This window comes from Saccopteryx bilineata, chromosome 1, assembly GCF_036850765.1.
Source record: "Saccopteryx bilineata isolate mSacBil1 chromosome 1, mSacBil1_pri_phased_curated, whole genome shotgun sequence".
In the NCBI taxonomy this organism is placed as follows: domain Eukaryota; kingdom Metazoa; phylum Chordata; class Mammalia; order Chiroptera; family Emballonuridae; genus Saccopteryx; species Saccopteryx bilineata.
Genome location: NC_089490.1, coordinates 389,300,663 through 389,314,323, shown reverse-complemented (window position 1 = coordinate 389,314,323; position 13,661 = coordinate 389,300,663). Strand labels below are relative to the sequence as shown.

The 13,661-nt window shown below is 42.7% G+C and overlaps 1 protein-coding gene across 20 annotated transcripts in view; it reads left to right on the top strand.

The window, feature by feature from the left end:
- The window catches only part of AMBRA1 (autophagy and beclin 1 regulator 1), a 237,122-nt gene that overhangs the window by 186,478 nt on the left and 36,983 nt on the right, over window positions 1-13,661 (top strand). For all 20 annotated transcript variants that reach the window (XM_066251426.1, XM_066251422.1, XM_066251424.1 and 17 more), the window contains one exon: window positions 13,457-13,645. In XM_066251426.1, coding sequence (XP_066107523.1) covers window positions 13,457-13,645 — 189 coding nt within the window. The remainder of the gene's footprint in view (window positions 1-13,456; window positions 13,646-13,661) is intronic.

Below are 13,661 nucleotides of genomic sequence, written 5' to 3'. Positions count from 1 at the left end.
GCACTTGAATGTCATTATTAATATGTTTATATATGCACAAATACATCTGTCTGACAGTCCAGTTTCCCAGCCTCTTAGGGAAGTATTAGTTTCAGGTGTACAGCATAGTGGTTAGACAATCATACACTTTACAAAGTGGTCCCCCTGATATTTCAGGCACCCACCTGGCACCATACATAGTTGTTATGATATCATTGACTATATTCCCTATGTCAGTGTTTTTCAACTGCCAGTCCATAGACCCATCCGCCAGAAATTTTGTGCTGGTCTTTGAACTAGTTAACCATCCTGATGTTGTATGAAGATTATAGACCCAGTGATCTCAGTCAAATTCGCTTATGCTCAGGGTGATTTCTGCCTTAGCGGTCCCCAAAATAATTCTCCTATTTTCACTGGTCCCCAGGTATAAAAGGGTTGAAAACTATTGCCGTTTGTTGTACTTTATGGCCCCTCTTTGTGACTGCCGATTTGTAGATCTCAGTCTCTTCATCTTTTGCTCCTTAATCCCTCAAGCCTCCTCTCCTTTGGAAACCATCAATGAATCTGTTTCTATTTTGTTCACTTATTTTGCTCTTTAGGTTACACATACAAGTGGAATCACATGGTTTTTTTATTTCTCTGAATGACTTATTTTACTTAGCCTAATACCCTCAGGTCCATCCATGCTGTTGCAAATGGTAAGATTTCATTCTTTTTTGTGGCAATATTCCATGTACATATGTGCCACAGCTTCTTTATCCACTCATTTATTGTTGGATGCTTGGGCTGTTTCCATATCTTGGCTATTGTAAATAATGCTGCAATGAACTTAGGGGTGCATATATTCTTTCAGATTAGTGTTTTGGGTTTCTTTGGGTATATACCCAGAGGTGGAATTACTGGGTCATAAGGCAGTTCCATTTTTAAATTTGCATTTCTCCAGTGATTAGTGACATTTATATATTTTTTCCTTTTTTTTTTAAGATGAGAAGAAGAGAGACAGTGAGGCAGACTCCTGCATGTGCCCTGACCACAATCCAACCGGCAATCCCTGTCTACCAACACTGCTTGAATCAACCAAGCTATATTTAGTGTCTGAGGCTTATGCACTCGAACTAACCAAGCTATCCTCAGTGCCTAGGGCCATGCTCAAACCGAGCCACTAGCTGCGGGAGGGAAAGAGGGAGAGGAAAGGGGAGAGAAGCATATGGTTGCTTCTCCTATGTGCACTGACCAGGAATCAAACCCGGATGCCCATACACCTAGCCAATGCTCTATCCACTGAACCACCAGTCAGGGCTGACAGTGAGCATCTTATCCTATGTCTATTGGCCCTCTGTATGTCCTCTTTGGAGAAAACCTATTCAGGTCCTTTTGCCTGTTTTTAATTGGATTGTTTGGTTTGTGTGTGGCGTGAGTTCTTTTGGTTTTTGTGGGGGTTTTTTTGGTGTTGAGTTGTATGAGTTCTTTCTAACTATTGGAAACTAACCCCTTATTGGATGTATCATCCTCTCCCATTCATCTGCTTGAATACTTCAGGTCATACTGTGATGAAATGGCCTAAGCCATCACTGCTAAATTCCTGTTAAAATCTTCTTTTTTGTACCAAGTCACCATTTCTTGTACGGAGCTGTCACTGCCTCCTGTTGGTCCTAGTTCCACCTCTGAATCTCCATAGAATAAGTCTAATGGTGCCTCTTTTAAGTGACAATCCTCTAGCTATCTGAAGATAAACTGTGATTTCCCTTTGAATCTTACTTTTCGGGCTGGACATTTTCTTTTACTGATCTGGTTTCTGAATCCTTGGCAGTTCTGCTCATTTTCCCTTTTCGTTTTGGGGGCCAGAACAGAGTAAAAAAGTCCAGGTGAGAGCTGTCCAGTACATAGTTAAGTGATGCTTAGACAGTGTTAGTTCAGCCTGAGATTTCAGTGGTTTTCTCTGAAATCACTCCTGAGTCTGCAGTAACTTGAAATTCCTCCGTCTGTTAATGAAGCAGGGCTCTACCATCCTGCAGTTACTTGTGCAATTTGAATCTTTTAGAAACCAAAGGTTTATGTTTGTTTCACTTGATCTTTGCCAAAAGGCCAAGAAGCGATTGTTTGTATTTGTTTCTGTTAAATTTTATCTTAACAGTGTCAATTGGGGTTCCTAGTTCTTGCCTCTCAAAATCTATTTAATCTTTGAGTCACTTTCTCTCAATTTTACATTGTCTAATAACTTGATAAACATGCTTTCTCTGTCTTCCTTTGGATTGCTAGCAAAGTAGTGAATCAGGACATTGCTCCAAGCCTTGTGGTCTTCGTCTGTGTCAGTTTTGCTTCATGCATTAGCAACCTGGGCTGGTATTCATATCTGAGGCCCACATTTTTCTCTCATCTACAAGGGATTATAAGACTCTGTCAGATACTTTAAAATAATCAAAATATTCTCTGTCTGGCATTTCCCAATAGGCTACTCTTGGTATTCCTATCAGACAATGAAAATGAGGTTAATTTTTCATGCCTTATTCTTAGTGAAACCTCAGTAGCAGTCATGTCATTCTAAGTACTTAGAAGCCACATGTTCAGTAATTGGTTCTTTCATTCTGCTGGGAATCAACCGTAATCTACCTTTTCCCTTATTAAATACCAAGTTTGCTTGTTCACCTCTGTATTTCTGGCCTAGAACTTGTTTGCCATAATTTATTTTCAGTTATGTTCCTGCTATATTTTGTTTACTTTGTTCCTTTTATAATCTGAAACATGATTTGAAATACATTCACCATTCAAAAAAAAATTTAAAAGTAGAAAAGGATATACAGTGAGTTTCCCAGCCCTGCTCCCATCTACCCACCACCCCTCCCCATAGGCAACCACAGTTAGCACTTTCTTGTATGTCTTTTCAAGAATATTGTAGGCCCTGGCCGGTTGGCTAAGTGGATAGAGCGTAAGCCAAAGTATGGACGTCCTGGGTTCACTTCTCAGTTAGGACACACAGAAGTGACTATCTGCTTCTCTCCCCTTCCCTTTCTGCCTTTTCTTCCTCTTCCCCTCCCACAGCCAGTGGCTTGGTTGGTCCAAATGTCAGGCTCAGGTGCTATAAAATAGCTTGGTTGACTTGAGCATCAGCCCTAGATGGGGGCTGCTGGGTGGATCCCAGTCGGGGTGCACGCGGTAGTCTGTCTCACTATCTCTCCTCCTCTCACTTAAAAAAAAAAAAGAATATTGTGTGTGTGTGTGTGTGTGTGTGTTTGTGTTTGTGTACACATATACAAGCAAATGCAAACAGATGGTTTTCTACCTTCTGTTTAACCTGAATGGCATCATGTTATACATGCTTCTTTCTGCACTTTGCTTTCTTTACTTTGTCGTGTATCTTGATCTTTCCATGTAGTGTATAGAATTTACTCATTCTTTTTAACTAACTGCTAGTATACCATTGTCCAAAGGTATTGTTATTTTTTAACCAGTCTTCTGATGAGTGACTTTCAAGTTCTTTTCAGTCTTTTGCTGTACAACTATCATGCAGTTTGTAATTTTGCACGTGTGCAAGTATATCTATAGGAAAAATTCCTAGAAATGGAATTGTAGGGAGGAAGAAGATGCATATTTGTGATTTTGGTAAATATTGCTAAATCACCCTTTGTGTAGGTAATGTCAGTTTATACTCTTGTCTGCAGTTTATGAGAGTGCCTGTTCCCCTAAACTCTTGCTTGTGGAATGTGTTATATTTTTGGATATCTAAAAATCTGATAGGTAAAAGAATAGTATGAGGTATTTTAAATTTGTATTTCTCATATTACAAACCGAGTTTGTGCTTCTTCATGCATGGAGCCGTGTGTGTGGCCTTTTCTTGAACTGTGCATGTGCTTTCTCTCCCGCTTTATGTGGCTGGTCTTTCCTTAGGGTTTTATAGGAGCGCTTTAGAAATGAAAAAATTAACTTCTTTTTTTTTTTTTTCATTTTTCTGAAGCTGGAAACAGGGAGAGACAGTCAGACAGACTCCTGCATGCACCCGACCGGGATCCACCCGGCACGCCCACCAGGGGCAATGCTCTGCCCACCAGGGGGCGATGCTCTGCCCCTCCGGGGCGTCGCCATGTTGCGACCAGAGCCACTCTAGCGCCTGGGGCAGAGGCCACAGAGCCACCCCCAGCCCCCGGGCCATCTTTGCTCCAATGGAGCCTTGGCTGCGGGAGGGGAAGAGAGAGACAGAGAGGAAAGTGCGGCGGAGGGGTGGAGAAGCAAATGGGCGCTTCTCCTGTGTGCCCTGGCCGGGAATCGAACCTGGGTCCTCCGCACACTAGGCCGACGCTCTACCGCTGAGCCGACCGGCCAGGGCCTTAACTTCTAATAGGAATCTCCCAGTTGTCATTTGTATTTCAGTTTTGCTGAAGCTTATTTTTCTCATAGGACTTATTTTAAGTAGTTAGGATTACCCAGTTTTCCTTTTAGGGTTTTTAAATTTTGTGTAATCAGTAGGAAGACCAGGTAGCACTTTTATATTTTAGTTTTTTTACCTTTAACTCTTTGACTTACTAGGAAATATTTAACCTAGCTAATCAAAGAAGAGTGTGATCCAACTTTTTCCCCATATGACTACTTATTTGTCCCAATTTATAGAATAATCTCTTTGCCTCCATTGATTTGGGATGTCACTTTTTATCCTCTTAATAATTTCCTGTGTGTAATTAATTTAATTCTAGGCTATTTTGTCCCAGTGATCTGATGATTATCCATGTTAGAGTATTATATGGGTTTAAGTTTTGAGGCTTTATGATTTAGAATCTGGTAGGATAGTCTCCTCTTATTATTTTATTAGTACAGATTTCCTGCTTGCTCAAGCATGTTTATTTTTCTGTATGGACTTTAAAACTACCTTGTTTTGCCCTGGCCAGTTGGCTCAGTGGTAGAGCATCAGCCTGGCGTGCAGGAGTCCCGGGTTTGATTTCCGGCCAGGGCACACAGGAGAAGCGCCCATCTGCTTCTCCACCCCTCCCCCTCTCCTTCCTCTCTGTCTCTCTCTTCCCCTCCCGCAGCCAAGGATCCATTGGAGCAAAGTTGGCCCGGGCGCTGAGGATGGCTCTGTGGCCTCTGCCTCAGGCACTAGAATGGCTCTGGTTGCAACAGAGCGACACCCCTGGTCGGGCACATGCGGGAGTCTGTCTGACTGCCTCCCTGTTTCCAACTTCAGAAAAATACAAAAAAAAACACACAAAAAAAACTACCTTGTTTCTTTTCTTTACTCCCCTGAAAAAAAATCCTGTTAGTATAATTACTGCAATTGCATTAACTTTGTAAATTAACCTAAGGAGAGCCTGACCTCGTGGTGGTGCAGTGGAAACCCCGAGGTCACCAGCTTGAGTGCAGGCTCTCCAGCTTGAGCGCAGGGTTGCTGGCTTGAGTGTGGGATCATAGACATGACCCCATGGTCACTAGCTTGAATCTCAGGTTTCTGGCTTGAGCAAGGGGTCACTGGCTCAACTGGAGCACCCCACCCTCCACCCCCATCAAGGCACATATGAGAAGCAATCAATGAACAATTAATGTGCTGCAATTATGAGTTGATTCTTCTCATTTGTCTGTGTGTCTCTCTCTCGCTTAAAAAAATTAAGATTTAATATCTTTATATGTTCCAATGTAAAAAATGATATGATTTTCAGTTTCTTGATGTTTCTCTTTTGTTCTTAGGAATGTTAAAAGATTTATTTGATCCTATTCATTTCTTAAATCTATTGTTATAAGCTTATTTTTTCAGTCCGGCTATCTTACTAAATTTGTTTACTACTTATCAGCTAAACATGGTTTTTCTTCTAGGTGTGTTACCTATAAATAATAGTGATTTTACCTCCTTCATTTCAACTTTTGTACCTGTGATTTCATTTTTACCAAAGTTCACTTGCTGCTATCATCAAAACAATGTTAAATAATAGCAGGCATCCTCATCTTGTTCCTGACTTTAATGGGAAAACGTCCAACTTCTTCTCAGTAAGCATATTGCTGGCTTTGGGTTGAACTAGAAATAGTTTATCATTTTAAGAAAGTCATCTATTCGTATTTTAGAGAGTTTTTTATCAAGACTGGATATTGAATTTAGTCATGCCTTTACTGCATCTATGGAGATGTTTTTTTCTCTCCTTTGATCTAATAATATGATCATTATGTTAATAGATTCTGTACTTATGAACCCATCCTTACATTCCTTGAATAAACCCCACCTGGTTCATGATATATTCCTTTATTTTTTTAAGCTTTTATTTATTGATTTTACAGAGGGAGAGCAGTGGGGGGAACAAGAAGTATCAACTCATAGTTGCTTCATTTTAGTTGCTCATTGATTGTTTGTTGTTTGCCTTGACCAGGCAAGCCCAGGGTTTCCAACTGGCATCCTCAGCATTCCAGGGCAGCACTCCACTGCGCCACCACAGGCCAGGCCATGATACATTCTTTAATGTTAAATGTTTTTCATTTAGCTTGCTAATAATTACGAGTTTATTTCATTGATATTTGTGAGATGAATCTGTCCTTGTTTCTAAAAATATATGGGTTTTGGTACAAGTATAGTGCTTGTGTTACAATTTGGAGGTTTTCTTTTTCTTTGTCAGAAACAATTTAATTGTATTAGAATTACTTATATTTTTTATACAAAGGTCTGGGCCTGATGCTTTTTTTATTCCTTTTCCTTTTTTTTATAAGCATAGAAAGAGTTGTTCTTTGGTCACTTTACTTGTCACCTGTCCTATAATGGTTAAGTATATGAACTCTTTTGAGTTATACTGTCCAGGTTCAAATCCCTGCTCAGCCAGCTTCTAACAGTGTGACCTTACTTACTTAATCTCTCTGTACCTTGGCTTCCTTGTCTACAGAAGTGAAGATTATGATAGAACAAACCTCATAGGATTGTAATGAGAATTATATTAGTTAATACATGTCAAACACTCTGAACAGTACCTGGCATTTATTATAGTAAATGTTAAGTGCTAGCTATTTTTATTATGTCTTTTTCTTGAAAGTTGTTCCATGATTCTTTCTTTTTTCTTTTCTTTTCTTTCTTTCTTTTTTTTTTTTGTATTATTTTTCCGAAGTTAAAAGCAGGGAGGCAGTCAGACTCCCGCATGCACAAGACCAAGATCCACCCGGCATGCCCACCAGGGGGCGATACTCTGCTCATCTGGGGCGTTGGTTTGTTGGGGCTAGAGCCATTCTAGTGCCTGAGGCCAAGGCCGTGGGGCTGTCCTCAGCTCCTGGGCTAACTTTGCTTCAATGAAGCCTTGGCTGTGGGAGGGGAAGAGAGAGAGAGGAAGGAGAGGGGGAAGGGTGGAGAAGTAGATGGGTGCTTCTCCTTATGTGCCCTGACTGAGAATTGAACCCAGGACTTCCACACACTGGGCCGATGCTCTACCGCTGAGCCAACTGACCAGGGTTATTCCATGTTTCTTGAAGAGTATGGCCATAATTCTAAAGTCACACCTGTCTCTTTTCAGTACTCTGAGAAACATTTCATCTCTGGAAAGTAATGTTTATGTAAATAAGATAATTGCTTCCTTAACCTGTTGCCTCATCTGCAGTGGGCTTCTGATCCTTCTTAGGATGTTGTTTCTACCCAGTTGGAAATCATTTTCCTCGAGAGAAAAACAAAATATTCAGAACAGCCCTGGCCAGGTAGTTCAGTTGGTCAGGGCACTGTCCTAATACACCAAGGGTGAAGGTTCCCCAGTCAGGGTACATACAAGAATCAATCAATGAGTGCATAAATAAGTGGAACAACAAATTGATCTCTCTCTCTCTCCTTCCCTCCCTCCTTCCCTCCCTCCTCCCCTCCTCTTTTTCTAAAATCAATGTTAAAAAAACACTCAGAAAAACAAAGGCATTGGATATGCTGCTAGCATAGCTCACAAGGCCTCTTTGGATGCCTTTAACATTTTTTGTACAAGCTTCACCTCGTTCCAACTACAGCTTCCTGTCATTCTCCATCTGTGTTCCTTCTTACATCTTTTGATCATGGCTCTTGTAAAGCCTGAGCTGATCAGAGAGCATCGTGCACAACCAGGTTGACTCATTTAGCTTGGCTTGCCTTTCCCCCTCATTTAAATCATGTGTGGTGGTAGAATTCTGCTTTTTTTATATATATAAATGCCCTATTTTCCTTTGAGGTTTGGCCTTAGGGAAAACTTGCGTTCTAGGAGTTGAGGGCATATGTGTCTGATGACAGCCCATATTGCTTTTCATGGTATTGCCCTCTAGAACAGGGGTCCCCAAACTTTTTACACAGGGGACCAGTTCACTGGCCCTCAGACCGTTGGAGGGCCAGACTATATAAAAACTATGAACAAATTCCTATGCACACTGTACATGTCTTATTTTAAAGTAAAAAAACAAAATGAGAACAAATACAATATTTACAATAAAGAACAAGTAAATTTAAATCAACAAACTGACCAGTATTTCAGTGGGAACTATGGGCCTGCTTTTGGCTAATGAGATGGTCAGTGTCCGGTTCCATATTTGTCACTGCTAGATGTAACAAGTGATATTACGCGCTTCCCAAGCTGTGACGCTGCATCCTGCATTACTGGAAGTAGTACTGTATGTGAGCGCTGCCGCGCTTTGCGGTACCGCCACATACATTGCTCCTCTCACTGACCACCATTGAAAGAGGTGCCCCTTCCAGAAGTGCAGTGGGGGCTGGATAAATGGCCTCAGGGGGCCGCATGAGGCCTGCGGGCCATAGTTTGGGGACCCCTGCTCTAGAATGATAGTCACTTTTACCTGAGGCTCCTGTCATTAGTTCTTAACTGCTTGTGTTTTCTGGTTGGTCTGAATAAAGTGTAGTTACAGTTTTGGTATTTCTGAAATTAGGCTAGAGATTCTTGCTACCTATTTCAGTTGGAATACTATCTGTAAAGAGTTTAGAAGTTTGTGACTAAGGCCTCAAATGCATAATTTTGAAATGGTTTTCATAAAAAGAGCTCATTAGATTTGCTGTGAATTATACTTTTTAATACTTAACTCTTATTGGGTAAATCGCATTTGGTCACTAGGGTGCCCTGAGTGGTATGGGACAGATCACACCCCAAGAGTGTAGTAACGGGTGCCTCTGGGAGTGCTTATAGTATCACCTGGAGCTCTCTGCATAGGAGGTCTTATTCTGAAACAGGAGGGGCTCAGAGATAACCAAACGGAAATTTTCCTGCTGATTTTAACCCCTTGGATTTTCCAAATCGGTATTTAATGCATTTGCAAGAACATTGCAACTGCCAGCCACTCCCATGGCCTCATCTGGTCGGCCAGCAGCAGGCTACAAATCAATCTTTGTACAAGGTGTTTGTTTATAATTTATGGAGCTGATAGGAAGGCAGAGCCATCTGCTCCTCCAGGCATCAGTATTTCTAGCCCCTCCCGTTCCCTGCTAAGGCATTTTCACTTGAAATCATTTATAATTAGGAGGAGATTACATTGCAGTCTGGAACATGGCCTCCTGCTGTCTTCTCCATCGCTTTTTTTCCCCCTGGAGCTGCCCCGTAAAGCTCTTAAGCAGTTTTGATTTGAAAAATCCTTTCTTCCTAGCCTGTATTTCCATTCTCTGCCGCACACACAGCTAACTGCCCCTTTATCATTTCTCACATGTGTTTTGCTTTTAACTGCAGGGCAGGATGCTGGAGCTACAGCCCAGGGACCAAGGGCTGCTGGTAAGGCAGCACTTTTCAAGTATGGCCCCAGACTAGCAGCTTCAGAGATACCTGGAAACTTGTTAGAAATGTGAATTCTCAGGCCTTACCCCTGCTTGTTTTTCTCAAGTTCTCCAGATGATTCTGACGCAGGCTAACGCCTGAGAACCACTCGGTAAGGCAAGGCAGGGAGCGGAACCAGCTTCTCTGGTGGTGCATGGTAGTCTATATTTCACTTCACCTTTTTCTCTACCTGCCTACAGCATTGTTTCCTGCTTTTTTTATATAAAGATTTTATTTATTGATTTGAGAGAGAGGCAGGGGAGAGGAGTGGGAAGCATCAACTCATAGTTGCTTCTCGTATGTTCCCTCACCTGGCAAGCCCAGAGCTTTATTATTTTTTTTTTTGTATTTCTCTGAAGTTGGAAATGGGGAGGCAGTCAGACAGACTTCCACATGCGCCCGACCGGGATCCACCCAGCACGCCCACCAGGGGGCGATGCTCTGCTGCAATCAGAGCCATTCTAGCGCCTGAGGCAGAGGCCACAGAGCCATCCTCAGCGTCCGGGCAAACGCTGCTCCAATGGAGCCTTGGCTGGGGGAGAGGAAGGAGAGGGGGAGGGGTGGAGAAGCAGATGGGCGCTTCTCCTGTGTGCCCTGGCCGGGAATTGAACCTGGGACTCCCACACGCCAGGCCGACGCTCTACCACTGAGCAAACCGGCCAAGGCCAAGCCCAGAGCTTTAAACCAGTGACCTCAGCGTTCCAGGTTGATGCCTTATCCACTGCCCCACCACAGGCCAGGCGGATGAGTTGTTCTTGTCATTAGTGCAATTCTTTCTATGGCCCAAGAAAACTATTAACAGAGATTGAAGAAGTCTCTGTATAAATTAACTCATCAAAATGTCAGCCTCCTGAGAAGCTGCACCAGTGAACTGCAGCATTGACCACTCACCATTGTAACTGAGTACTTCCATTTCCACGTGGGAAGTTAATAGACAACAAGCAGCAAATGTTAGTTGCTAATTAGGGCTTTGAAATAAAAATTGTAAACACACCACCCAGTGCTCGCTAAAATGAAGCTACCAAATCACTGCACACCGACCACATTGTCTTTGTTAGGGGAGAAGTGAAGCCTGGAACACTAGCTGCACAGTTTCTGAAACACAACATGCTGTTGGAGAAGCTCTGTGTTAATTTTCAGCACTCTTTTCATTTGTTATCTGCAGATGTCAGTGGACTCACTGTTGTAACAGTGGTTGTGAAATTGGATAACATGGCGGCGGGGAGAGAACAAAATTTGTGAAGTAGGCCCTGGCTGGTTGGCTCAATGGATAGAGCGTCAGCCTGCCATGTGGATGTCCTGGGTTTGATCCCTGGTCGGGGCACACAGGAGAAGTGACCATCTGTTTCTCTTCCCCTCCCTCTTCTAGTTCTCTCTCTCTTCCCCTCTCACAGCCAGTGGCTCAGCTGGTACTAGTGTTGTCCTCAGGCGTTGAGGATAGCTTGGTTGGTTCAAACATCGGCCCCAGACAGGTGTTGCGGGTAGATCCCAGTCAGGGTGCAAGCGGGAGTCTGTCGCACTCTCTCCCCCACCTCAAAAAATTTTTTTGTAAGGTGGCCATTGACTTGGAATCATTGTAATATAGCACACACACAAACACAGTGGTGTGGATTTGAGGCTGACAGAATGCTTTTTGTCTGTATTCCCAGTTTTTCAGGGGCTGAAAGCCAAACTTTCCAGAAGAAGGAAAACCTTACTTGTACTCTTCCCTATTCTTGGCCCCTCTTAGAAATTAACATGGCAGTAAGCAATTTAATGCTGCTTTTATGTTGGTAGTGCATTTGGAGGGTCATCACAGGCTTTGTATGTTTGACTGAATTATGTGAGCTAAATCTACGTAATAGCAAGATAGAAAAATGTACTTTCATAAAATACCCACTGTGTATTTTTTAAGACATTAAATGTGGATAAAATAGTAACTGCAAAGCTTTCTCCAAGTCCACAGTGTCCCATCTCCTTCCCTATTTATTTTCATGCCCTACTTAATATTTGTGAAAACTTTGATGATTATAGTCTAAATTGTCAGGGTTTTTTTTCTGAGTTGTGCCAATATCAAGGTTAGAAAATCAAGATGGACTCACTTCTGAAGCTTTCCCAATTCTTTTGGTTCTGTATCCCCAAATGGAGTCATGTGTCAATCCAGGGAAGGAGGAAGAGATTGTCATCTTTTTGGCAACAGCCTAGGGACCCTAATAAGGAGCAGACAGTCTCAGTGCTAACTGGATAAATCTAGCCATGCAGGCTAGAGCAGATGGTGGGTTGGAAGTTGAGCAGTACAGAGCCCTAATGGTGATAGCAGTGAGTATTTGGATGTCATTATTTTATTAGTTAGCAAACAGAACCATCCTTATGGTCCCTCCTTGGTTCTATGCGTAATGGTTCTGTTGGTGTCAGCCCCCAAGAGTTGGCACAATAGCCTAATCAATGTGTTCTTATGTCTTTTTTGATCTACTCTGTCATCTCTGTGGCTTTGTTAACAACACACAGGAAGAGGGGAGTGAAGATCACATTTTAAAAATCCCTCTGAGTCCCTGATCCCATAAGCTTCAAGGCATCTGAAAAATATGTGTTTTCTTTTCCTTAAGGTAATATCCTGGGGATACTTGCCCTTGACCTCTCAGGTCATGCCTTTTGGCTTATAGGAGTACATCACCTGGAATCTGATGAGAGCAACTGAGTGTGCCTTTTTTTTAAACCGTAATACTTCTGACAGCCGACCTCCAAATAATTTTCTTCTAATAAGAGGAGTCAAGTCTCTCTGCGTGTGCATATATAAGTTGGACCTAAATGATACAAAGCCCAAAGTAGCTTCATACCTTTGGATATGTTATGCTGTTGCTTGTGCCGTGATGTGAGCACTCTGGTGCTCGCATCAAGGTTAAGCCACTTTCCCCTGGCAGGGCATCATTGCACAGTGGGCCTTGGAGAAGGATTCCAATGAAAACTGAAACAAAGCCAACAGGCACAGTCACATTTGGAGTAGAGCAGATTCTCTCCACCAGCAGACATTCCTGCACAACCCCCATACACTCCCTTATGCTGATCTGCTGCTTAGCTGACCCGTGCGTAATTCTCAGTAATGCCACGTGCATACTGGGGCTTCCCATGGATACTGGCTTATGGTATGGATAAGGCACAGAGCGTAGTGAAAATGAAAAGAATACCAACCATCCAGTCAGGGCCAGGCTTTTTTTCTCTTTATCCTGTCTTGTGGAGTTAGGGATTAGTGTTAGCAAGGAGCTGTCTGGAAGACTGATGTTTGTAAGTGTTCCACTTCTCTTAAATGAGAAAGTAAGGCACACATTTGTGAAATGATTTCCTCCTTCAAGGTCACAAAGCAGGTATAGAATAGGAGTCACACCCCAAGGAAGCTGTACTTGTATCACCTTTTTCTTGGAATCAGTGGTTTCCATTTTTATTCATCCTGGTTTTGATCTTTTGGACTGTAACAGCTGCTGAATGGCTCTCCAGGAACAATTTATAATAACTTTTTCTTTATCTAATCTCTCAAATGTTATTTTCTAAGTGTGAACTAAGACTCAGCAGGTGGTTGTGGTTGTGTTGACTGTAGTTTCCTATTAAAGTGGTAGAGGAGCCATATCTTCCCTCTCTCTCATGTTGCGTGTTACGTGACATTTTGATTGAGCAGCCTTTAGCATCTCTAGAGAGGGTTCAGGCCCTTAGGAAGGCCCCCAAATTTCTTGGCCCAGAATTTTTCACACCATCAACTCCAAACATTCTCACCCTCTTTTCTCTCTTTGATGCAGCCTCTGTGAATGTGCTGGTTCAGAACTGCAAGATCTACAATGATGCCAGCTGTGACATTTCTGCCGATGGCCAGCTCCTGGCTGCTTTCATCCCCAGCAGCCAGAGGGGCTTTCCTGATGAAGGCATCCTGGCAGTGTACTCCCTGGCCCCCCACAACTTGGGCGAAATGCTCTACACCAAGCGCTTTGGTGAGGGATGGGTGGC